The sequence below is a fragment of the Haliotis cracherodii genome, unplaced genomic scaffold (assembly GCF_022045235.1).
Source record: "Haliotis cracherodii isolate W230 unplaced genomic scaffold, xgHalCrac1.p SCAF_1, whole genome shotgun sequence".
In the NCBI taxonomy this organism is placed as follows: Eukaryota; Metazoa; Mollusca; class Gastropoda; order Lepetellida; family Haliotidae; genus Haliotis; species Haliotis cracherodii.
Window position 1 is genome coordinate 66,973,008 of NW_027266264.1, and position 26,618 is coordinate 66,999,625.

The 26,618-nt window shown below is 38.4% G+C and overlaps 2 protein-coding genes across 3 annotated transcripts in view; one reads left to right on the plus strand and one right to left on the minus strand.

Moving 5' to 3' along the window:
• LOC139467524 (COMM domain-containing protein 10-like) overlaps positions 1-19,701 on the minus strand; it is a 32,131-nt gene extending 12,430 nt beyond the window's left edge. Inside the window, exons 1-7 of the mRNA XM_071249062.1 lie at positions 19,640-19,701; positions 18,576-18,666; positions 17,990-18,100; positions 17,226-17,297; positions 15,907-15,990; positions 15,615-15,725; positions 14,738-14,797 (exon numbers count right to left, since the gene is read on the minus strand). Coding sequence (XP_071105163.1) covers positions 14,738-14,797; positions 15,615-15,725; positions 15,907-15,990; positions 17,226-17,297; positions 17,990-18,100; positions 18,576-18,666; positions 19,640-19,668 — 558 coding nt within the window. The 5' untranslated portion in view covers positions 19,669-19,701. The remainder of the gene's footprint in view (positions 1-14,737; positions 14,798-15,614; positions 15,726-15,906; positions 15,991-17,225; positions 17,298-17,989; positions 18,101-18,575; positions 18,667-19,639) is intronic.
• Positions 19,702-19,892: 191 nt separating this feature from the next.
• On the plus strand, positions 19,893-25,851 carry LOC139467535 (GPN-loop GTPase 2-like). 2 transcript variants are annotated; one of them, XM_071249079.1, is made up of 4 exons: positions 19,893-20,080; positions 21,736-22,399; positions 23,622-23,720; positions 25,270-25,851. In XM_071249079.1, exons 2-4 carry the CDS (start codon positions 21,791-21,793, stop codon positions 25,468-25,470), a joined length of 909 nt encoding a protein of 302 aa, XP_071105180.1. In that variant the 5' UTR covers positions 19,893-20,080; positions 21,736-21,790; the 3' UTR covers positions 25,471-25,851. The 2 variants fall into 2 exon arrangements, with proteins under 2 accessions (XP_071105180.1, XP_071105172.1); XM_071249071.1 differs by having other exon boundaries at positions 19,893-20,071.
• Positions 25,852-26,618: the final 767 nt, after the last annotated feature.

A 26,618-nucleotide genomic window follows, 5' to 3' on the forward strand; every position in this document is an offset into this window, starting at 1 on the left:
AATTAAGACTGAAACAATATGATGTCAACTATTGACCATCACATCACAGAATGATAACTTGTGTCATTGGAACAAAAGAATAAGAAATTACTTAGTAATTTGCACATTCAAATATCTTTCTAAAATGATAATATATAGAGGATATATTATGAGTGTTCATGTCATACTATGTTTGCGACACGAGTGTCATAAACATAGAATGACAAGAACACGAAAATAATGTTCTATTTATTATGGAAGAAGATGTCTACATACAGAGACAAATTTTAGTGTTGACCAATAAAGTCAGCAAGTCGCAACAGCAGCGGATCAACATTCGTCGTTTCTAGTGTGACGTCATTCCGACCTCACTTCACCTGGCAGCTGGCGAACTACTATCTGTATATGTCCTCACATATATGTGACATTTCATTTTGATATAAAGTATAGCAATACACATCAGTAAACCATTCCAGTACTACAACATTTCACCTTTGTATTGGCGCGGACGGTTGGCCTTGTGGTCAAAACGTTAGTTTGTCACCCCAAAGACCCAAGTTTGATTCATGACATGGGTACAATGTGTGAAGCCCATTTCTGGTGTCTCCGGTTGTGATATTGCTGGAATATTGCTAAAAGTGGCATAAAACCAAAGAAAATCAGTTCCAGCGATGACCTGTTTTTATGATTGTTGTATGAGGCATTTTAGCATTGATGATAATCTCCTCAGCTTAACTGCACGCTTTATTCTATGTGCCTGAGAGACAATACCAACAATCGATACCATCACTATCCCTTCCATTTGTCTTTCAGCTGGTATCATGTCTGCTGGTTAGTTGGCTGGTCACCTCTTCAAAGAGGAAGAACTTTCTACCGTATATGACCGCGTATAAGCCGAATTTTGAGGACCAGAAAAAAGATTCTGTAGAAAGGGGTCGGCTTATCCACGGGATACACTTTCATGATAGTATTTTTCAGATCGTAATCTGTCAGAAACATCGCCTGAATGACGGTCCGATAGATCACAACTTCCCGAAAGTTTGGAAGTTGCCACGACTAGAGCCATTATTGTTATAAATTATCAATAAAGTTATTATTATACACCAATGTTGTCATTATTAAAAAAATGTTATACATGTTACTACTTCCGATAATAAGTTTTCAATTGAATGTTCAAAGTTTATCGTTCTTCGTAAACTCCACAATTTTTACATGTAACAATATATGTAATTCACAGCTATAATATATAATCCCCAGATGAAATCGCCAATAGCTATTACGTACGTTTTGCAAAGTTCATAAATTGATAATGAACAAGTGTCTACCTTTATTGAAAGAGGCAAATAAACAACTGTATCGGCGAGTTATTCCGTTCGCCATTTGCAAAAACATGTGATCAGCTGTTTCCTGTGACGTCACAAACGGTGATCACTATGATTGCTTCCTGTTGTTTAAAAAGCAACACGGTACACAAGGAAATGAGCATTGATAATAACGGGCCGATTGGTATTGTCATGTTGTTTACACAAACATTTTCAAGTTGTGGGTGCTTAGCGATCGTGTTGGGAGTAGGGGCTTAATTCCTTTGTTTTCGAGAGATTAGTTTAATAAACTGGAGAAGCCTGTGAGTAAGTGATGGTCATTCAATGTGTTCATTGTATGATAGTTTATTTAATTCAATTGGATTAACATACAATAGTGGTGTTAAGGGGGTTATAAAAGTTAGTATATTTTTACTGACTGACATTCTCATCATGAGTTTGAAACGAATACGCCATGCTTACGATGCTGAATTCAAACTCGCTCTAGCTGATATATTTTCTCACGGGTTCATAATTCTATATACACCGATTCACAAAATGGCGCTTGTTGTTGATGGCAACATATAACGATCATTATGAGATTAAAAAAAACAACGAGAAACAGCTTCCCACATTATGAAAGTGGATGACTGGTTTGTTAAATCTTTATTAGAAATAATAATGACTTTTTCAATATAATTACAACGTTTTTCATCTTATATTTTTGAATATCTGCGACACATGTCTTGCAGTCCGACTTCGCAGTGTTTTTTGCCCTTCAATTCCTGGTTCGGCTTATCTGCGGGTCATATCATTTTCTCTCGTATTTCAATGGTCAAGTTAGCACCTCGGCTTATCTACGGGGTCGGCTTATCCGCGGTCATATACGGTACATGTTCTATATTACATTATACACTAAGGCCATACATCGAGCTTCTTTCAAGTAGCCATTCTTCAGGCAGCGTTTGGGGATCAATATTAATTGCTGCTATCACACCTCACTAAAATCTCATTTTAACTAATCAGACTAGGTCTTCACACACTGGCTAATTGGATTACCTGGTCATGCCGACCAACCACAAAACCAGGATCAGAGGCTTTACATTAGAGATTGTACTGATAGGGAGATCAACATTGTTTTTCATTGTTAACTTCCAAAGCAAAGGCCATCCATCAATAAAAGAATAAAAAAATGTGTACATTTACACTCTTTAACTACTAATCCATAAAAAGGAACCACAAAACAGATCAGTTTGCATAACAAAGCTGATTTTATCAGGCCACAATCAGTTTGGAGGTAATCAGTTAGACATCTTCGACTCGGACATAACAGTCTTGCACATAGCTTGTAATGTTTGTTTGTTTGTTGCTTAAACGTCACGCTCAGCAATATTCCAGGTATATGACAGTGGTCTGTAAATATCAAGCCCGGACCAGACAATCCAGTGACTGACATCATGAGCATCGTTCATGCGATTGGGACATGATGACATGCATCAACCAAGTCAGCGAGCCTGACCACCTGATCCTGTTATCCCGGTAGTCACCTCTTATGACAAGCATAGCCATCTTTTACAGCAGGCATGGGTTGCTGAAGATCTATTCTACCCCGGATCTTCACGGGTCTAAAATATATGTTACAGGTAACCATTGGCTGGTCCAGCAGTTTTGTGCCAAGATTTCATTTCTAGGGCCCTTAATACTTAATTGATTTTTTTCAGCAAAGTACATTCCCTTCAATTTCTAAAATGCCTTCTTAGTAACCAGCAAGATTGATAGATTAATTCCCGCACAATGGCAGGGTCAATTTCACTAACAGGATTTTTTTTCCTCGAGATTTCTGATCTCACTGCTTGAAATGACTAACTAATAATCAATTAATTGATACCTTACTTAAACATATTAATTCTACAGAAATGATTCAGGATGCTGGCTTTAAAACAAAGATGCATTGCAAGGTTTAAGATGCACCACCTATTAAAAGAACTGAGTAGGAACAAATCATTTAAGTATATGGTTTTAGTGAAGCCGGGGCTAAATTGGTATTTACCAGTAGAAATCATTACAGATGAAATCACATTATCCACCAGGCACATTTATTGATACTGACGCAATGACTGTAGGCAGAAAATATACACTGAAGATCAACACAACTTGGTGTTGCCACATGATGGAAATGAACAGTAGGGTGCTGACAAAATAAAGGATCCTAATCTGGGTGGGGGTACCCATGATTGTTGAATCCTTGCACAAACAAGGAAGGCAACTTCACACTGTAAACTGTTCAGTCAAGAAAACTGCAGTCAATCAGAGAAAACTGTAGCCAATCAAAGCAAACTGCTGGACATCAGAGAAAACTGTAGCCGATCAAAGCAAACTCCAGCTTATCAGAGAAAACTGTAGCCAATCAGAGAAAACTGCAGCTAATCAGAAAAAACCAGTAGCCACTCAGAAACAAACTGTAGCCAATCAAAGCAAACAGCAGGACATCAGAGAAAACTGCAGCTGATCAAAGCAAACTCCAGCCAATCAGAGAAAACTGTAGGCAATCAGAGAAAAATGTAGCCAATCAGAGGAAACTGTAGCCAATCAGAGGAAACTGCAGCCAATCAGAGGAAAATGTAGACAATCAGAGAAAACTGTAGCCAATCAGAGAAAACTGTAGCCAATCAGAGAAAACTGTAGCCAATCAGAGGAAACTGTAGCCAATCAAAGCAAACTCCAGGTAATCAGAGAAAACTGTAGCCAATCAGAGAAAGCTGTAGACAATCAGAGAAAACTGTAGACAATCAGAGGAAACTGTAGCCGATCAGAGGAAACTGTAGACAATCAGAGCAAAATGTAGACAATCAGAGCAAAATGTAGCCAATCAGAGGAAACTGTAGCCAATCAGGGCAAACTGCTGCTGTTCAACACTATGCACAGGGCTAATTAAATATACTAAAACTACAGTTTTTTTTACCTCTCTGCTTTATTGTTATATTCATAAAATCATCGATATCAGGCCCAAACAGTTTTCAATGCATATTAAAATAACTTTTTCTAGATATAAGGTAGTTACTTTTCAATACTCAGTAATCTCCCATACTACCAGAAACACACAGGTGGAGAACTGGACATCTCATGATGGGACATTGTCTCTCATTAAAGGTTACAAAAATGCCATAATACTTCAGAAAGGTTTCAGCAATGACAAACAAAAAAATGTAATTTTGAAAGCATGGCTTCAACCCTTCCAAGGAAAATACAGAGTCCTGCCAGGAGTTAGCAAATGATATCAAGTCATGTGTCGCAACATGACAGGTCCTTTCCATGCAGTAGTCAACACTTTCTTGGACAGAGTAATCCCTGGATGAACATCATCAACAACATCACACATGATTGATGGCCTCGTCCAGTAGGAAGTGACGCCACAAAATTACAGCTTTCCCTTTCTAGTGATCTTTTTCTTTACAATTTCACTGATTGCGGTGTCAACTTCTTTATAGATGGCGTCACCATGACAATCGACAATTGATGAAAATCCCCAAACTGGCTCTGGCTGGTAAATTATACTGCCATGAGCTTTGCTAATCATTCGAGGCAATTACACTCAGTTTCTATATTTTCACAACAAGGTTTTAATATCTGCCTCGTAACATGCTTGATGCCATGACGTTCAGAGTATCTGGTATTCTGTCACTAAACATCAGACCTTTGAGGCAGCATTCAAACATTTGAGAAGCTATTTTTATAGTTCTAGCAAAGCATATTACTCAAACTCATGACTTCAAAGAAGTTCACAATATCTTTAAGCCTGGAAGTAATTCCCATGATTCAACCATGTCATCAATAACCAAATATTGTCAGTTAAATATTTCACTCTCACAATTTCATTCTATCAAATATGACCTGTAAAGGTACGGGTCAGAATAGGTCTTCAACAACTCATGGTTGCCATAACCGGCGACTTAGCTTGTTGTAAGAGGCGACTAACGGGATTGGGTGGTCAGGCTTGCTGACCTGGTTGATGCATGTCATTGTATCCCAATTGCATGAATCGATGCTCATGATGTCATTCACTGGATTGTCTGGCCCAGACTTGATTATTTACAAACCGCCGTCATACAGCTGGAATATTGCTGAGAGTTGTGTTAAACAACAAGCAAACATTCTATCAGATACACTGTCTTGGCTAATATCATGGTTACCAATGGTGGCCTGTGGTGGTATGTGTTAGAGTTAGAGTTGGTGTGCATGTGCATCTGTGTGCGCATGCACATGCACTGAAGAATCAAGCAAACAAGTGATGGATAGTGTGAGCCTTAATCAAGCATTGTTGTTGACAACATACCCTGTCATCATGGTCAGTCAATCTCTATTTCAAGATGTGATGAACACTATCCTCTCAGGAACTGCATCTGTCAGCAAAGACCCCATGGCTGAGACTCTCAGGATTACCTATGCTAAAGAATATCTCATCTTTGATACCAGGGGTCCATCGTCCAGAGGAAACCTAGTTTCAGCTTTGAACAGTGCATTTGTGGCACCGAGCAACAGTTCACTGTGTGCTGCTTTAATTATGGTCCAACACTTGACAGTCCCAGTCCCAGCTGAATCTCCCCCCAGTTTCACTGTCATTGGTTGCATAAATATCTTCAAACATGAGTAATGGATAACCAGTACTACAACTGAGACGTATCCTCTCTGCCTTGGCAACTTGCTTGGCAAAACCAGTAACCACAAATCAAATGTTGCCGGATTATGCTGTGCGGCCATGTTGATTTTCCTACAGAGCTTTCCTCTCAGTCTCAGACTCGTATTGCTATACTTCTTTGAGTGACAGTTAGAAGTTGGTGTGATGGAAAAGAGCAAGTTCTTATGGATAAATGACTTCTGTATCACAAATGAGGGTATTTTAGAATATACACCTAAACATATATAGTAGCATGTTATAGAAAAAGTTGATAATCCAAAAGATATTGTTCAGTATTTTGTTTTACCGCTCAATGCTGCTGTCAGCCAAGTGATGCTTTGCAAAAAGGTAGATCACACTTCACAATGGCAAAACCTACACAACATGGACTGTGAGGAGCTTGAAGGGTCTCAATGGAGTAAGGTAGTGAGTTGGCTTCTTATGATTCTGTTCAAGAGGCATTTAAAGGCAGAGAGGGCTCTGGTCAATCAAGCCCACTGAGATACCATGCCACAGTTATAACATGAATAATCCGCTCAGACATCGTATACTGACTATGAGCTGACTTCATCTATACCTTTATCTCCAAGCAGGGTAACAACAAGGGCAATCTTTAAACGTCTTTTGGTACGACATGGCCGTGGCTAGAACCACTAACCTTCCGCGCTCCGGGTAAACCCTCTATCTACTAGACCACTGGGGCAGTCTATCTGGATCTAGACGGGATACGCACAGCAGAGAAGTGAGTATAGTCCCCCTTTAATTATTACCCCAATTACATGGAGACAATGTCTCAGTTTCAAGCACGACACTAATTATAACACCTGGAGGTAGACTGGATATAGCAGACTGTGGTGCACTGATTCCCTGTAACGAAGCTGATAATCTCCCAAGCAACCGTTTGATGTAATTACCTTAATTTTATATTGATGTTGGCAAATATCAACATTCAGTATCACGACTGTTGATCATTACCAGTTGTGAATTCGTCAGCTGAACCACCTCTGGATATAAAAACCCTACTGAATTAGCTATAATAGAGTATGAACAATTGAAATGTTTCTTCCAAATAGCCGATCTTAACGCTGTGTTTGAACATTAATGATAGCTTCTATTTCTTCAGCACGATGAACAAGTGCGTCAACCACTCTGATTCACAGAACAGCGTCACAAGCAGCAAGAGCAGCCAATTTACATCCAATCTGAGCCGATCTTTTCTGAGCTGATCAAAGGCACTGAAGGCTCCAGTGATTGCTGCCTGAAAGGCTTCACACAGGTATGCAAATGCTAATCACATAATCATTCATCCAATTCGGGCATTTTCACAGAAGCACTGAACATGTTCTTCTAGACTTAAGACTATGGGACTTTCATTCCACTGGATCTGAAGGGGAGGGTGCACTAATTATCACAGCAATATCTCACCTATCTGACAGCCAGATATCAATTACATCATACCACTATCCCATTATACAATATGTATCTGTACAGGTAATACTTTCCTTGCCACCCTAATGATAGCCCGGATATTGCTTGCTCACCAAATCTTGACGTGGATTGCAATCAAAATGTTCTGTTCTATTTCAAAACGATGTCATGTTTCATAGGGTAAAAATGTTTTGATATCAAATTTTTATCTGCAGAGCAAAGCTTTTTGTGTCTAGTGGCCAGATATTGATTCTGGAAGATATCTAACAAATATGGAAATTAGCAAGAGATATCTCTACATATCAGAGCTATAATATTCATATTACAACAGTTATATCACATCAATAACAACAGCCATATCACTTCAATAATAATAGCTAGTTCACTTCAATAACAGCTATTTCACATCAATTCACAACAGCCACATCACTTCAATAACAACAGCTATATGACTTCAATAAAAAAACAGCTATTTCACATCAATAACAACAGATATTTCAGTACCATATCATTATAACATACTAGCCTAATCAAGATGTTGGCAACCCCTCTGAATATCACATCAGTATCTAAGTATCTCAGCTGCATCATATCAGCATCTCAGTATCTCAGCTGCATCATATCAGTATCTCAGTATCTAAGCTGCATTATATCAGTATCTCAGCTGCATCATATCAGTATCTCAGCTGCATCATATCAGTATCACAGTATCTAAGCTGCACTATATCAGTATCTAAGTATCTCAGCTGCATCATATCAGTATCTAAGTATCTCAGCTGCATCATATCAGTATCTCAGCTGCATCATATCAGTATCTCAGCTGCATCATATCAGTATCACAGTATCTAAGCTGCACTATATCAGTATCTAAGTATCTCAGCTGTATCATATCAGTATCTCAGCTGCATCATATCAGTATCTCAGCTGTATCATCTCAGTATCTCAGCTGTATCATATCAGTATCTCAGCTGTATCAGATCAGTATCTCAGCTGCATCATATCAGTATCTCAGTATCTCAGCTGCATCATATCAGTATCTCAACTGCATCATATCAGTATCTCAGCTGTATCATATCAGTATCTCAGCTGCATCATATCAGTATCTCAGCTGTATCATCTCAGTATCTCAGCTGTATCATATCAGTATCTCAGCTGTATCAGATCAGTATCTCAGCTGCATCATATCAGTATCTCAGTATCTCAGCTGCATCATATCAGTATCTCAACTGCATCATATCAGTATCTCAGCTGTATCATATCAGTATCTCAGTATCCCAGCTGCATCATATCAGTATCTCAGTATCTCACCTGCATCATATCAGTATCTCTTTATCAGCTGTATCAGATCAGTATCTCAATATCTCAGCTGCATCATATCAGTATCTCAGTATCTCAGCTGCATCATATCAGTATCTCAGTATCTCACCTGCATCATATCAGTATCTCTGTATCAGCTGTATCAGATCAGTATCTCAATATCTCAGCTGTATCATATCAGTATCTCAGTATCTCAGCTGTATCATATCAGTATCTCAGCTGTATCATATCAGTATCTCAGCTGTATCATATCAGTATCTCAGTATCTCAGCTGTATCATATCAGTATCTCAGCTGTATCATATCAGTATCTCAGCTGTATCATATCAGTATCTCAGCTGTATCATATCAGCATCTCAGTATCTCAGCTGTATCATATCAGTATCTCAGTATCTTAGCTGTATCATATCATTATCTCAGCTGTATCATATCAGTATCTCAGTATCTCAGTTGTATCAAATCAGTATCTCAGCTGCCTCATATCAGTATCTCAGTTGTATCATATCAGTATCTCAGCTGTATCATATCAGTATCTCAGCTGTATCATATCAGTATCTCAGTATCTCAGCTGCATTATATCCGTATCTCAGTATCTCAGCTGTATCAGATCAGTACCTCAGCTGTATCATATCAGTATCTCAGTATCTCAGCTGTATCAGATCAGTACCTCAGCTGTATCATATCAGTATCTCAGCTGCATAATATCAGTATCTCAGTATCTCAGCTGTATCATATCAATATCTCAGTATCTCAGCTGTATCATATCAGTATCTCAGTATCTCAGCTGTATCATATCAATATCTCAACTGTATCATATCAGTATCTCAGTATTTCAGCTGCATCATATCAGTATCTCAGCTGCATCATATCAGTATCTCAGCTGTATCAGATCAGTATCTCAGCTGCATCATATAAGTATCTTAGCTGCACCATATCAGTATCTCAGTATCTCAACTGTATCAGATCAGTATCTCAGCTGTATCAGATCAGTATCTCAGCTATATCATATCAGTATCTCAGTATCACAGCTGCATCATATCAGTATCTCAAATATATCATATTAGTATCTCAGTATCTCAGCTGTATCATATCAGTATCTCAGTTGTATCATATCAGTATCTCAGTTGTATCATATCAGTATCTCAGCTGTATCATATCAGTATCTCAGCTGTATCATATCAGTATCTCAGCTGTATCATATCAGTATCTCAGTATATCAGCTGTATCATATCAGTATCTCAGTTGTATTATATTATCTCATCTGTATCATATCAGTATCTCAGTTATATCATATCAGTATCTCAGCTGTTTCATATCAGTATCTCAGTTGTATTATATTATCTCATCTGTATCATATCAGTATCTCAGTTATATCATATCAGTTTCTCAGCTGTATCATATCAGTTTCTCAGCTGTATCATATCAGTATCTCAGTTGTATCATATCATTATCTCAGCTGTATCATATCAGTATCTCAGTTGTTTCATATCAGTATCTCAGCTGTATCATATCAGTATCTCAGTTGTATCAGATCAGTATCTCAGTTATATCATATCATTATCTCAGCTGTATCATATCAGTATCTCAGTATCTTAGATGTATCATTTCAGTTTCTCAGCTGTATCATATCAGTTTCTCAGCTGTATCATATCAGTATCTCAGTTATATCATATCATTATCTCAGCTGTATCATATCAGTATCTCAGTTGTTTCATATCAGTATCTCAGCTGTATCATGTCAGTATCTTAGATGTATCATTTCAGTTTCTCAGCTGTATCATATCAGTATCTCAGCTGTATCATATCAGTATCAGCTGTATCTTGTGAATATGCCTGATAATATTTCTGCCATTTCTCACATCAATATCTCTGCAATATCACAGCAGCCAACAACGAGGAAGCTGGTCTAACACTGTGAGCAGTGTATGCGTGGATGCTGAATCTGGTCTAAAGCAGTCAGTGAGTAGTGTGTGGATGCTATGAGTGTTCAATGACAGCTCACTGATAAATCAGGCAGGTAAAAACGGGAGTTGGATCACAATCAGCTTCCAGGCTGTCATATATTATCTGCTATAAACACTCAGCAGCTAATCCAAACAGCTATTACAACACAAAAAGGGTTAGACTGATTTTAAACTTGTCAAGACAGGCATTTTGGAAGATAATGATCTTTAAAAAGTATTGTAAATATTCATAATAATAACATTGCCTCAGGAAATATATTTTCAAAGGCATCAAATGCTTTGTACTTTGTCTAAACAGAAGGAATATGTCTCGGGGGGGTTTCTTGCCATCAGCTTTTAAAACCAATCATGGTCCAAGGGAGATAACTCCTCAATGGAAATATTAAAGGGGCACGGTTGTGCTTTAATTAATCTCAAAACCATTCTGTGGGATTCACTCGAATGACAAGTTCATGTAATGTATCTTGACAATTTCTTTTATGTCCAAAACAGGAGAAAAATATAAAGAAATATTAAGCTTCACATGTTCCAAATAGTGTAATTCTCCATGTTATTAAAAAATATTATTCATTATTACCTTACCTACCTGTGACAGCATATTTAATTGTTTGTTGTTTAATGTGCACTCAGCAATATTTCAGCTATATGACAGCTGTCTGTAAATAATAAAACGTGGACAAGTCAAACCAGTGATTGATATTATAAGACACTATCCACACCCTCGGAAGACATGCTACCAACCAAGTCCTCAAGCCTGACGACTTGATTCATTAAGTTGCCTCGTAACCCCATTATACCACATTTGGCAACATGGTAGGATTTTGTGAGAGACAGATGAAGGGGTGTAAAATTGAACTTCAGGATTTACAATTTGTGTACGGTTATTGTCAGTTTGTTTGTTTTGTGGTTTAAAAACATATTCTGCAATGTTGCAGTTTTATGACGGCGGTCTGTAAACAATCAAGTCAGGACCAGACAATCCAGTGATTGATATCATGAGCATTAATCCACGCAATTGGGATACAATGACATCATTGATGTCAACCAAGTCAGCAAATCTGATCACCCGATCCCTTTAGTTGCCTCTCATGGCAAGCATAGTCGCCTCTTACGACAAGCATGGGTTGCTGAAGACCTATGCTAACCCATACTTTCACTGGTGGTTATTGTCAGAGAGTATTGGACAACTTAGCCCATGTCTGGATAACGGAACCAATGTCTGGATAATTGAACTATGTCTGGATAACCCATGTATTGACAACTTAGCCCATGTCTGGATAACTGAACCAATGTCTGGATAACTGAACCAATGTCTGGATAACTGAACCCATGTCTGGATAACTGAACCCATGTCTGGATAACTGAACCCATGTCTGGATAACTGAATCCCTATCTGGATAACTGAACCTATGTCTTTGATAACTTAAAGGGGCACTAATCTCTGGCTTCTTCTCGGCTGTCTGACACTGGCCGCTAGGGCTCATCAGCTGCCATTAGTCGATTTGCTTGCTAATGCAAGGACAGCTAAGTAAACTTGGAGGCAATATTTGTTTTACGCATGTTTGAACACTGATTGGTTACCCGTGATCTATGAAAATTTGACAAAGGGCGCATGTTAATTAATTTCTTCAGCCTAAACAAACAGACAAAAAGAATGGCAGAAGCTCATCTGATGTTGTTATTTGGAAATACATCTGATGGATATAGTTTAATAATAAAAAAAAGTATCTCTGCAGTGAAAGCATTTTCGGATTTCGGATTGCGTGGATAATATGATTACTACTCCCTTGTTGTCATCCATGATTTCTGGTATAACCCTACACTTGTGTATTCACTTGATGCACAGTTAATGAATTTATTACAGGTATAATTAGTGGGTGCACCACCCAGATTACCTGATAAAGCTTCCCATTTGGCATTTCTTGTGTCTGGGGTAATTATTCGATCTAAATCCAGGTTTGAAGTGAGGTGAAATGTGTGTTATGTAATATGCACGGCAGCCCAGCAAGAGATGAATGATCAGTTGATTTACTTTTTGTGAATCAACTTATCATTCCTAGCCATCAAAGGATCAACGAAAACGAAGTTGATTGTTTAATCACTGTTATCTTTCACAGTGGATATGTCAAAAGTAAGTGATTACATGTGTAGGTTCACTGAAGCAAAGGGAATACACTCATATCATCACGATCATGGCGTGAAGTGCCGATGTAAAAACAACATACTTTGCTCAAAGGGTTAACCAATAATATGTTGATTAATTGCTCACTGTTATCCAACTCAATGGATTTTTTTGAGAACCGTGAACATTATGAAAATAGTTGTCACGTGGGCTTTCTCAGCTGACCTTTGAGACTTGACACCTATGTAAAACAACTGAAACAATCTAAGTGATCAGTTGAGAAACAAATACAGGTTATAATTTCCTGAAACGATATATATATACATGTACATGTCAGCCCCCTCTTCATCACCAACGCCGCTGCCCGCCTCACCACCGCACTGTTCCATGCTTGGCCTAGCCAAGAGGCTCCTGGCTGGGGAAAAACAGTAAGCTCCAGCTTCTATCACCACACCAGCTCGCCAGCCGACGCTGTGCCTTCCCACGCCTGACCACCCCCCCCCCCCTGAAGCCCAAAACTTTTCCATATTATTATTATTATTTTATCACCCACTCCCACCCAGCCCAACCCACTCCCCCCCCCCCCCCAGATTATCATTTTAGGTTTTCTTAATTTACATTTTTTGGGCACTTCTTATTTATTCATTACCACTTTTTTTCCCTATTTAGTGCTTCCCCGTGTGCGAGATACGCTAAATGTAATTTAAAAAGCGCACGTTAAATCTCTGAATATGAATGAATGAATGAATATTTGATTGTTACAGAGACATGTGACAACGAATGAGTTTCTTTGTACAACTGCAGACATGTGGGATATTGTTCCTTTATGTGGATACATTCCTCGAACAAGGAAGCTGCCTAAAATTATACATATAACTTTGGTAGGTTGTAATTAGGATATCTGCATTTGGTTTTCATTCTTGTTCCTCTACATCTTGGTTGGGAAGTTCTTCGATGTGTGATTGACGTTATTTTCACAAGTCTTTTCCTTTGTAAGCATGTATATGTTACAGTCAATGTGTAAAATGTGATTCAGACAGGTAATTTATAAAATGTCTAAATATTTCATCCATTTTACAAATTGACTGAAAAATCGGGCCATTTGACTAAAAAACATCACAATAGATTAATTATGCTATGATTAGAAGCCAAACAATATAAAAATGTACAATCCTAACATTTTCAGTCACTTGGTGATGGTATTAAACATAAAAATGTTTGGAATTCGTTATCAGAATGATACAGATGGACACATTTTTCTGTCAATTTTTCAGATAAATTAAGCAATACTCAGGTGAAATATTTACTTTGTGTTGCAAGTCAAAATAGTGTAAAGAAAAATCGCACAATTGCCAAGCAAGTGACTTCGTCACCATTACCGATTCTTCCCACAAAGATACCTACATTTCCTTATTATTTCCAAAACTATATTTCATTTTGTTGATCAATGTGACCATACACCCTTATACTATCCATAAAAGTGACAAATGCGCTTACGAATTGCGCAGCACAGGTCGTGAACTAGTCAAGAATTCTGCTATACCATCCGGGTACTCACGGGGAAAAAAATATAACAAAGGCAACAACCAGTCCCGTGGAATTGCTTTAGATCAGTGCCCCTTTAACTCATATCTGGACAACTGAACCCATGTCTGGATAACTGAACCCATGTCTGGATAACTGAACCCATGTCTGGACAACTGAACCCATGTCTGGATAACTGAACCCATGTCTGGATAAATGAACCCATGTCTGGATAACTGAACCCATGTCTGGATAAATGAACCCATGTCTGGACAACTGAACCCATGTCTGGATAACTGAATGCATGTCTGGATAACTGAACCCATGTCTGGATAACTGAACCCATGTCTGGATACTTAATCCATAACCCCTTCTTCATTTCCCCTCACACAAAATGTTAAATCTCATTCTTATCACATCAAACATACCTGACTGTAGAATTTGTAAAGTTCATCATGGGAAAATTCTATTCGAATCTTTTCTTTTTCCTGAAAAGAAACCATTCATAATGTTATTCTTGAAAGAAAAAATGTTGGAATTACGAGAGTAACAAAGATTTGAAGAAGGAACTTAAAAAACACCAGAAATACAAGAACATTATGAAAACATATCTACATATTTTGGCTTATTATTCTATTCCATTTATATTTCCTTAAACAATATCATAGAATGTCAGTCTATGGTGGGAGGACACCTAAAAATGATGCAGTTTGTAGATGTCACTTTGACACACATTTAGTGAAACCCATGAACATGATGGTGCCAACAAACCAGCATGTCAGTGGATCCTGGCTTAACTAAGGGGAACAACTCAGCACTGCAAATTGCAGCCCCTTAAACCAGTTAGCCACCTGTGCTCTTATGAGTTATATCATAGTGCTGTAGTTCAAAGAAGCTATGACGCTATCGTCATAAGTCACAGGTCATAGGTTTACAACAGCCTTGTGAAATGGATCAAGGAATTCCCACAGGGGAGGTTTGCTCGATGTATTTCATAGTTTTAAAAGTAAGTGTGAATATTACCAAATACAATGATATATTTGGTATCTGACATTGTTACTTTTGAAACAAAAGTACAACAAATCAAAAACAGACCAAGGTGGAGGTGGCTGCATGTTCTTTGAACTTAACCTAGGGTTTTGAAGTTATGCCTCTGAAAACAAAGTCTACTTAAATTGAAGAATGACCATATTGTGGAAAAGTAACTACACCAAAAGAGGTCTTTGTTGTAGTGGGGATATCAGGCCTAAATTGAAACTAAATCAAGGGGCAGTCAAAGGGAGACAACTCTTCTTCTCAACTTACCTCAGTTGACTCTTCACTAACTTGAAGTTCAAATAAAGCATTTGGTGACTTTAATTTAGTTTTATTTGACTGTGCCATCTGCAAGTTAAGTCGCCAGTTAACAGCCTCAAGCTGAAACCAAATCAAATCAACATTTAAGACACATAAATCACTTATTTCCAAAGCAAAACCAAATTATATCAATTAATGACTATCTTATTTTGGGTCTATCTACAAGTGGAAATATAATTTCCCTTCAAAAACAAAGATATGTAAATGAACATCAAATGGACAAAGTTTGGTGGCTACTCACCTGCTTAGGCACAAGAGTTCTCTCCCTTAGCTTCTGTACCGTCTCTTTGGCACAACTTGTCCATTTCTCAACAATGGCCTGAACCTGTAACAAACATTACATTGTCATTTCACAGGTCAATCAAAAGGCTAGACATAATGTGGATTTGCAAACAATGATGTTGTTCAAGGTTCTTGATAATGCATACTGCACATCATTCTCACTCTGATCAGAAATGTTCGCTCATCATGACGAAGGCCCAGGTTCGCTTCCCCACAATCGTTCACTGGGTACAATGTGTAAAGCCAATTTCTGGTGTCCCCCACCGTGATGTTGCTGGAATATTGCCAAAAGCAGCATAAACCCCAACTCACTCACTCACTCACTCTGACCGGGACATTGTCCATCTCAGTCATCTCCATTATCAAGTGACCCAGAGTGGGATGCAGAGGTGCACACACACACACACACACACACGTTTTTAAATTAACTAAACATTCATACATTTGGAAGCTTTTAAGGTGATCTGTATACTAAGAGTAAACATATACTATGCAAAAATAGAAGGGGATATTTTAGTTTCAGGTAAACCTTCAGGAAAATACACCAATGTCTGGCAAAGAACGTAAGTAATTTATGTGGCAAGAATATTTCTGAAGAAATCAAGCTCCTAAATGTGACAGTCATAAAGCATGTGAACTTAAGTGCGCAGATGACATTTGCTTGTCATGTCACACCTTACTGCACATCATTTGAATGAGAGGAGTCAATGGTGTAGGGAACGTTAGCACTTGGATAATTGACATCTGGCTAATGTCATGTTTTCCGACGAATGGGCTTACATGACTGAAAGTGTGAGTGAGTGAGAATGGTTTTACGCCGCTTTTAGCAATATTCCAGCATTATCACGGCGAGGGACACCAGAAACAGGCTTCACACAATGTACCCATGTCTGGAATTGAACCCAGGTCTTCTGCGTGCAAGCGAACACTTTAATCATTCGGATACCTGACCGCCCCACATGACCAAAAGAATCGAGATGGGAGACGCCTAATGAGCGTTTAATGGACGTTAGTGTCGTACATCATGATCATTTTGGGTGTGGGTCCATAATGGTATGCGGTGGCATCACAAATGCGCTCCATATTGTCCATGGTAGAGTCACAATATTATTTAACTCAATCATTTGGTGTATATTTTCAACAAACTTACACTATCACAGCAGGAAAATTGCCAAATCAGAAAATACACCTCTCCTTTGGTCGTTCATTACTTGCAGAGGAATCCATAAAAGTTTACATAGGTGTTATAAGCAAATATTTCTCCTCATCAAATCTCACCTTGTCATCATCTATCTCCAGCTGCTGTAGCTGGCCAGTGAGGACAGCTGGTTTTGCTGTGTGGTACGCTGCCTGTCAAATAAGAAGACACCAATGTTAGACTGAGGTACTGGAAAAAGACATTCGTTGGGAAAGTATCAAACAATTGTCATAACTGTGGATCAAAACACTGCCTAGGTCAGGAGGTGATCACTGCTGATAGTAAGATACACAATATATCTGAACATGTTTGAGCAATTATATTGTGACGAACATGTCTTGGTTTGACTGTCTCAAGGGCTCTGTATTAACATGGTCCAATCACATATGCAATCACATTACTTCCTAGAATAATTACCTATACACCATATATACAGTCAAACCCTGTTATTCAGAAAACCTTCATTCTGGATGATTACTGTTATTTCAGTATCATCATGGTAATTAATGGGATTTTGTCGAAAGGTACAGATGTAAGACAATAAAACAATGATAAATATCCTGATCCATGCCAGCGAACTTTGGTGGATATTACATTAACTCATTCATTGTGAGATGTGTTTAGCAATAGTCCATTGATGTATGGGCTGTGACGGGTCTAAAATTATAACAAATAACATTTATACAGATATATGAGATACACATGTACAAACTAAACTTTCCTTTTAATGTAGCAAAATTGCAAAATAGCTATTAATTCCAATAATATATGGTTACACTTATATTACTAATATCTTGACTAATATGAAAAAATAATTTTGGAGAAGTTACAAGTTAAAACTTACCTGTTGTAAAATGAATTCAAGTGTTTCTAAAACAAGTTCAAGATCAGGGGCAGACAACTCAAATGTTGACTGGAGTTTTTCCTCTTCCTCTTCACTAAATGTTCTCTCATCCTGGAATCATAAAATGTCAATCAGTTGTCAGGTTTAAATAAGATGAATAATATAGTCATTTAGCTTAATATATATTTCTTACCTGCCAAGTAGTCATGTATGTAGCAACACGACTGGAATCATTAAGATACAAGTGTTCAATGTCTGCCGCCTCTATCCATGTTAACATATGTGTCTAAATAATCTAACAAAAAAATCAACAGTGATACAAATAAAACACATTCATAATTAAGAAAGTATGATGCAAACATACACAGGAGAACATCTTTGTGCAATTATGTGATTCACAACTTTACTCTACTCACTATCCCCAAAAGTTGACTGGACCACTGTTGTTTTTGTATGTATGGAATACCACACATAACTGTTCTGGGATGTATCAAAGGATTCCAATCGGAAGATGAAAATGGATAATAAGGGTGACATTACTGGTGGTCTCCTTTAGGTTATATATAGAGACTCAGCACACACAAACCTTCAAGTGCAGCTTCTGTAAGATGCGGTTTAGGAGCAATGGAAATTTGGAAGAAGCCAAATCATTTATGATCCCTACTGCTTTCTTGATGCTGAAAGAAAGTATAAAAACATCAATAATATAAAACTCAAGTAAAATGAGTGAAATAGATAACAAACTATGGCATAACATATCCTCGATTATCTAGGACATTGCATCCTCATTCTATCATGATAAATAACCTGCAACAAACTTACCACCAAAGCTTTGTTTTGAAAGTGGTGTGATCATCTCCTTATCACATGTTTAGCACAGAATTTCTCTCGCTCATAAGAGCAATTTGACCGTATGGCCGGCCATTTGGTATAGCTGTACCATTGCAATCAGGCTGAAAACATAGCTATGGTAGCGAGTGAGTCCAGGGCACCAATCTCCAAAGCTATTGATAGGCTGTGTCTGTGGCAAGTCAATGTTAATTAATAGGAGTTACAATTATCTTAGTGCCAAGATCGTTTTATGGAATGGAACATAGGATATTATGGAAACAGAATGGAGATTTTTGATACTTGAGGATAGTTATATTAGTGAGTGAGTTGGGTTTAACTCCTCTTTAAACATCCTTAGAGTTATATCACGGCGTGTCAGCTTTATGTGGGAGGAAAGCCCGAAGTGATGCAGGTCTCAGACGTTTACCACTTCGGTGAAATCCACAAGCACGGGTAGGGTGCTGACAAACCTAGAAACATAATCGGGGCGAACCGGGATAGTTATATTATGGATAGCAAACTGACATATATCCATTTTATTCTTTGAATTTCATAACCAGAACTATTTTCTTACAATCGCACATGAATGAAAAGTCATTTGTATGAAAGTGAATTGTTCTGCAAACATATGATATGTAATTTGAATTGTCATCTTTGACGTTTTCACAGATCTGATCACTGTTATGATTTAACAATTTAGTGTTTCAGCTTATGCTGTTGCGGTTGTGACACAAATATACATTCAGTCGTACTACGGCAATGGTCAACTGAACACAATATATTGCAATTTTGGAGACACGCCCCCTTTTGTGTCCTCACCTCGCTGTTGCGGTGAACATCAGCGCCATGTTGAACAGCACGTGATCAAAACAACCAACACGATGCACACAGTTAATAATAATGAAGTAACCAATATTTCTTCAATGTAAAATAAGTTACATGCATCATGAAAACGACAAAGCTTTCATTAGGCTTCAAGTACATATATCATTCAAATAATCAGCCTAAATGTTAGAGGAATGGCATATATTCATGTTGTATAACAGATGTACATCGCGTGTCCAGAGAACATGGCGGCGCCCACAGAGAACAACATTCGATTTTCGTTTATTGCATAAATCTTCACAAATTACAGATGATGACAATCTAAGAGCCACAAACCGTCTTTATTTGTGCAGCTGACATCTCTTTTGATATCATTTTGAAACCTAGAAAGTTTGGGGATAGTGCCGGTGTCAGTTGTAGTCCAAGGTAGGCTGCGTAAGCAAGTTTGGCATTTTTCTCCTGTCACGAATAACTCGAGTTTACTGTGCGTATTTTCATGTTGAGGAGGAGCAAAGCAGCAGTGTTTACCCCCGTTACCTCCTCACACTAATCAAATAGGGCGTGCGACTTGACTCAATAACGATGATATGATATCATATGTTCAGTATTGTCTTGATATAACGGTAACACTATTTTTCAGGGCATTATCATTTGTAGAAGACCGAGGTCTTTCATTAACTGCCCGACAAAGGAGGGCCGTTGAAAAGACCGAGGGCTTCTGCAAATGATAATGCCCTGAAAAATAGCGTTACCGTTATTATAGCTGAAATGGATGGAATTGGTTATCAAACAAAAAGAAACTACAATATCGGTTCTGAAACATTTACTGCAATCAACACAAATGTCACAGACCCACTTTTACAAAAGGTGGAAACATCATAGAACAAACCAGATGATGTCACTATTGAACGTGACATCACCTATCCCTACCCTAGGACGTCACCTAACAATGGGCGTGATAATGGCCCGTCGTCAAGCAATATGAGGGCATATTATCAATTTACAATGGCCTGCTGATTTCTGATAACATGCGGGCGGATTAATGATAATTCTGTTCATTTTAGCTATGATAATAGTTAAAACCTGATTACGTTCCAAGAAAAGTAAAGCAGGAAAGAATTCCTTTCATTCCCCCACCTGTATGTGGGTAATATAAGAAAAAAAGGAACAGATGGAGGAGGGACAAAAGGAACTCTTACTTTAATGCATTTTACTTTGTTACACCTGTATGACCTGGGAAACAATTACGGAAATTCAGTTGTTTATATGACATAGATCAGTATGTCCAGCATATACATGTTTTATGATATACCCAGGATAATCTGAAACCTGTCATTAATTATCACACTGATCACTTTGATCATCTTGATGTAACTTTTTGTTATGTATGAGTAAACCTTTTATTGTTTCAGTAGGTAATATATTAATTACGGGTCAGACAAAATTTGTTTATTGCTCGACCAAATTTGGTTAGGTGCAGGTCTCTATATGTACAAATTGACTTGTCCCCAGCCTGTAGGAGCAGTCAGCCAAAACATATATGGTCCCAGGAGTAAAACAGGAGTAATTATCAGGAGTAAAACAAACTGGGAACCAGTATTTATCATGTTATTGGAATGTAATTTCATCATTTACAATATTTAACATTGCCAAATGCTTAATCAATCAATTAATAAATCACTGATTAGCAGTAACCACAATAAAACATAACTTATGTGTGACTCACGACAGAGTTCATTCTCATCATGCTCCTGAAAAGTTGTTGTACTGAATTCTAAAGGTGTTCCAACTCAACAATGAAGGAAAGAAGAAAATGTATAAGCTTGTGAAAATATGTTAAAGGCAATATTGATTCATATTGAGCAGTTTATCGTGGGGGCTTCAAACAGGTCATAAATGTGAGCATCATGTGCATGTGCAGCTCCTCAGCCCCAGAACAGCCTCAACTATCATGACTATACAATGCATCATTTGAGTTTGGGTATTAAGAAGGGCTTAAGCATTGTCTGACAGTGTGCAATGATGTACTTATATATTAAGACAAAACAAATTTGTCATTTAAGTTTACCATGTATTATTTCTATTTACAGGAATTGAAGGATAAATGGAAGATTAAGCTAATCATTTGATCATCACTCTGTCACCATGCCTTGGGGACAAGTTGTTATTGGGCCTCCAGGGTCGGGCAAAACAACATACTGTACTGGCATGTCCGAATTTCTAACTGGTCTAGGCAGAGAGGTTGCCGTGGTGAATCTAGATCCAGCCAATGACACACTGCCTTATAAATGTGCTGTGGACATCTCTGATCTGATTACACTGAGTGATGTCATGGACAACTTGAAACTCGGACCTAATGGAGGACTGATTTACTGCATGGAATATCTGGAAAAGAATTTAGACTGGTTGAAAGAACAACTTGAGAAGGTCAAGGTCAATTACATATTGTTTGACTTCCCTGGTCAGGTTGAACTGTACACGCATCACAACTCTGTCCGCAATGTGTTGGCAGAGCTACAGAAGTGTGGCTACAACCTAGTGGCTGTGCATCTGGTTGACTCCCACTACTGCAACGATGCAGGCAAGTTTGTGTCGGTGTTGCTCACGTCGCTGTCAACCATGCTGCAGATGGAGTTGCCTCATGTCAATGTGTTGTCAAAGGCAGACTTGATAGAGAGGTATGGGAAGTTGGCATTCAACCTTGACTTCTACACAGAGGTGCTTGATCTCAACTTTCTGCTGGAACATCTGCAGGTGAGGGGTAAGGGAGATAATCACTGGTGGCAGAGATTCCAGTTTGCAGTACACTGTCTGCTCAAATTATTTGTTGTTATTAAATTTCTTGCTCATTGAAGGCGGTCTAGAATTGAATCTTTGATTGGCATTAAGGGAACATGAGACATGATACTTGAAGGATGACAACTGCATTACTACATTTCTGAGGTAGATTACATGCCTGCTTCTCGCCACACAACTGCTGATATTCCGGCGCAGTTTCCAAAACATATTCCCTAAGTGTCATACATGTCAAGGGGTGAGAATGTGCCATGTATCTGTGAAATTCTGCGGAGTTTGTTATGTCAAGTGTCATTTGTGTCATACATGCAATTACAAAATACACACAAATCATATAGTCCCTCAGACAAACTTTTGAAAAACAACGTTCTCATCCCTCCATGTTGTAAGATTATAAGAGCCAAAATTATGATGGACAGTAGTTGCAGTGTGTGGCCTGGTTGATTGTGTGTCATCATGCAGTATACATCGTTGCTCAACCACATTGTTGTGTGGTTCCATTAATTACAAGCCTCTGTGATGAAGCTGAAATATTGGTGACTGGCATAAAACAGCATTCAGTAGGCTCTCTGAAGGTGTAAGAAGTAGCCCTAAAATCATCAACACTGTGAAGTCATCATCCATAGAATTCCATCTCACTGTCATCAACTTGCTAGGTTTTGATTTATTACTGTAAACTACGTTTATAACAAACACGCTTATAACAAACTGACTGATATAACAAACTTATTTTTTAGTCCTGTCCATTTGTTGTATATATGCTGTATATATGCTTATGACCAACGATGGTTATTAGAAACTAAAATTAGTGGTCCCTTTGAGTTCGTTATAACCATAGTTTTCTGTAATTAGAATGAACCATTGATACATATTCATAAACATGGTTTATTAGAAATAATGAAGATTCCAGGGTAGAATAGGTCTTCAGCAACCCATACTTGCCGTAAAAGGTGACTATGCTTTTCGTCTAAGGCAACAAACGGGATCGGGTGGTCAGGCTCGCTGACTTGGTAGATACATTTCATTGATCCCAATTGCCTGGATCGATGCTCATGATGTCAATCACCGGATTGTCTGGTCCAGACTCGATTATTTTACAGACCGCCGTCATATAGCTGGAAAATTGCTGAGTGCGGCGTTAAACAACAAACAAATAAATAAATAAACTTTATCTATTCAGGATGATCCAGTCTTCCAGAAGTACAAGAAGTTGAACGAGGCCCTGATTGGTGTGATCCAGGACTACAGCCTGGTCTCCTTCGTGATGCTCAACATACAGGTACTGTAGCTCACCTTGACATGGCTGCAAGTCTACATTGGAGATGTTGCTACTTTGACAAATAGCCCAGAAATAGAGTGTGATGTGCTGATAGAAACAAACTGAAGATCAGCTTTTAATAGGAAAGCTTGCATTTGGCCATGTGTTGGAATGAGGAGGTAATGTAAAGAGGGAGCTAGCCTTGTCGTGTGCCACTGGGTTGTAACCATGTTAGATAGGCCTGTCCTACTTTTATGCATGAAGACTGACCATTATTGTTTGTCTTCTTGATATCATATCACCTGAAATGATATAATTTATTATAAAATATGTAACCTCATACAAGAAATTCTTACATTTAAACATGTTAAATGTAGTCAAAACAAGATGGATCGTTAGCATGGTCTAGATGAATTCATTTATATTGGATGAGTTCTACCAACCAGACTAAGAACACTGTTAGCAGAAAAGATCAATATATCTTGTGCAGACTGACAATGATGAACCGTTTTCACTTCTTTTATCATGTATTATTATAGTATACTTCTCACAAGAAAATGTGCAACAAAAGTGATTGATAATTTATGAGTTCTGTTCATTATATTGAAGACAAATATTTTTCACTTGCTAACCAATCAAATTGCTGGAAAGTGGACAATTCCATGCGATGCTGTCATCTGAGGTTCCCAACAGCATGAAAATCACATGGGGATCTGGGTTAAAGTTTATTTCCCATACTGGTCGGAAAAGACGACAAAATGGATGGTGTGGTGAGACTTGGTGACATGGTTGATTGCATGTCATTGTACCCTGATCACCGGTTTCTTTGATCCAGAGTTGCTTATTTACAGTCCTCCATTACGTAACTGAAATGTTGCTGAGTGCAGCATTAAACAACAAACAGGTTAACAAATGTTATATTTGGGATAACACTTTCTCAGTAAAGTACAGATTCTAGTACTTTTTTTGGTTGAGTCCCGTCCGGGATTTGAACCTACATTTGCCAGAGTGAGGCACCTAATCGCCAGCACACAAAGTCAGCGATCTAACCCACTCAGCCACCGAGGCTTCCACAAAATGAAAGTCCGACAACTGGTAGTCTAGATCATGTACTTTGAGTACCCCTCTGACAAGTGTAAATTGGCACGGCTCCCATGCCCGAAAGCTATGAATACACAATGCCATTTAGAAAGTGGTCAAATGTAACAAATGTTATAAATGGGATAACACTTTCTCAGTAAAGTACAGATTCTAGTACTTTTTTTGGTTGAGTCCCGTTCGGGATTCGAACCCACACTTGCCAAAGTGAGGCACCTAATCGCCAGCACACAAAGTCAGCGAACTAACCCACTCAGCCACCGAGGCTTCCACAAAATGAAAGTCCGACAACTGGTAGTCTAGATCATGTACTTTGAGTACCCCTCTGACAAGTGTAAATTGGCACGGCTCCCATGGGCGAAAGCTATGTGTATTCATAACAAACAGATTGTAGAAGTATGAACTATCTCAGTATCAATGCCCCTCTGAAAGGTCGGGTGGTATGTATTGAAGTATGTCTCTATGTGACCAGGACAAGGAGAGTGTGCTGCGCGTGATGAAGTCTGTGGACAAGGCTAATGGCTACGTGTTCGGGGACACGGAGGAGAGGAACATCCAGTCTCTGCTCTCCTGTGCTGTAGGGGCGGAGTTTGAATACGACAAGATCAAAGATGTCAGGGAGAAGTACATGGATGTTGACGCCAAGACAGAGGATCAAGACGACTCTTCATGACAATGGGATTGATTGGTTATTTCGGGGTTCAAGTGCTGTCAAGTCTGTTTGTTACACCCATGAACTGGATTGTGTATGTCATTGTACATTATGGGTAGAATAGGTCTTTAGCAACACATGCTTGCCGTAAATGGCGACTATAATTGTCGTAAGAAACGATTTACAGGATCAGGTAGTCAGACTCGCTGACTTGGTTGATGCATGTCATTGTATCCCGTGGATTGATGCTCATGATGTCAATCACTGGATTGTCTGGTCCAGACTCGATTATTTACAGACTGCTGTTATATAGCTGGAATAATGCTGAATGCGGCGTTAAACAACAAACAAACCAAACCAAAAACATGTGGTGCAGAGGTGGACACAAGAATTCTTGAAATTGAGAATTCTTAACTTCGGTTTGAGTCAAATCAGACAGTCAGACAAGGATCATGAGAATACTGATAACTTATTATCTCAGTAATACAAAATAGTGTTTGGAGGGTTCATGTTGAAGTCAATATGTCATACTCAATAGCATTGTATTGTTGATCATACGTTGATAAGCAAAAATGTCAAATCATTTAAATTGTAAAACAATTGATGCCTTCATTTATAAAATGATAATTAAGTGTGTGTGGCCTCCCTATTGATCAAAATCTATAATATTTATGTTGCTGTTGTCTCATATTGATGCCACTGTAAACTTATTTCAAATGACTGCCAGTGACACTGAGAGCAAATGAAAAGATGGATGCTTCTGTAAGTACTAAGAATTCTTGTGTTTGTTGTCATTGTTTGAGAGACATGACAGGAACGGATACGGACACAACACTTACTGGTAGTTTTAATATTGGGTTGAAAGTGGCCCAGTCGTCTTACACTTAGCTCTGCAGAGTTGTGTCCCTTAGACCCTGCTGGTTATGGATAAAAATTATTCAAGTTATGATTTCTATCTGTTACCACTCATGGCTTCCAAGAAAGTGGTGAACATTTTCAGCCTGTTTTCCTGCTGTCATGTGCACCCACTTCTGGGACACCTGGTTTCACCATTGAATGTAAGCTCTGAATTGTGAGGGTATATCTCTTGGAATGTGCTTCCCTCATAGTTCCGAATCTTTCATGTGGCTCAGAGGCAAGCATGAGTACCCCGTAAAACTCTGGGTATG

Excerpts from the sequence above, each read along its gene's own strand:
- LOC139467535 (XM_071249079.1), top strand. The coding sequence starts at position 21,791 with ATGCCTTGGGGACAAGTTGTTATTGGGCCTCCAGGGTCGGGCAAAACA. Across the intron at positions 22,400-23,621 it reads TTCTGCTGGAACATCTGCAG|GATGATCCAGTCTTCCAGAA; the intron begins GTGAGGGGTAAG and ends TTATCTATTCAG. Across the intron at positions 23,721-25,269 it reads TCGTGATGCTCAACATACAG|GACAAGGAGAGTGTGCTGCG; the intron begins GTACTGTAGCTC and ends CTATGTGACCAG.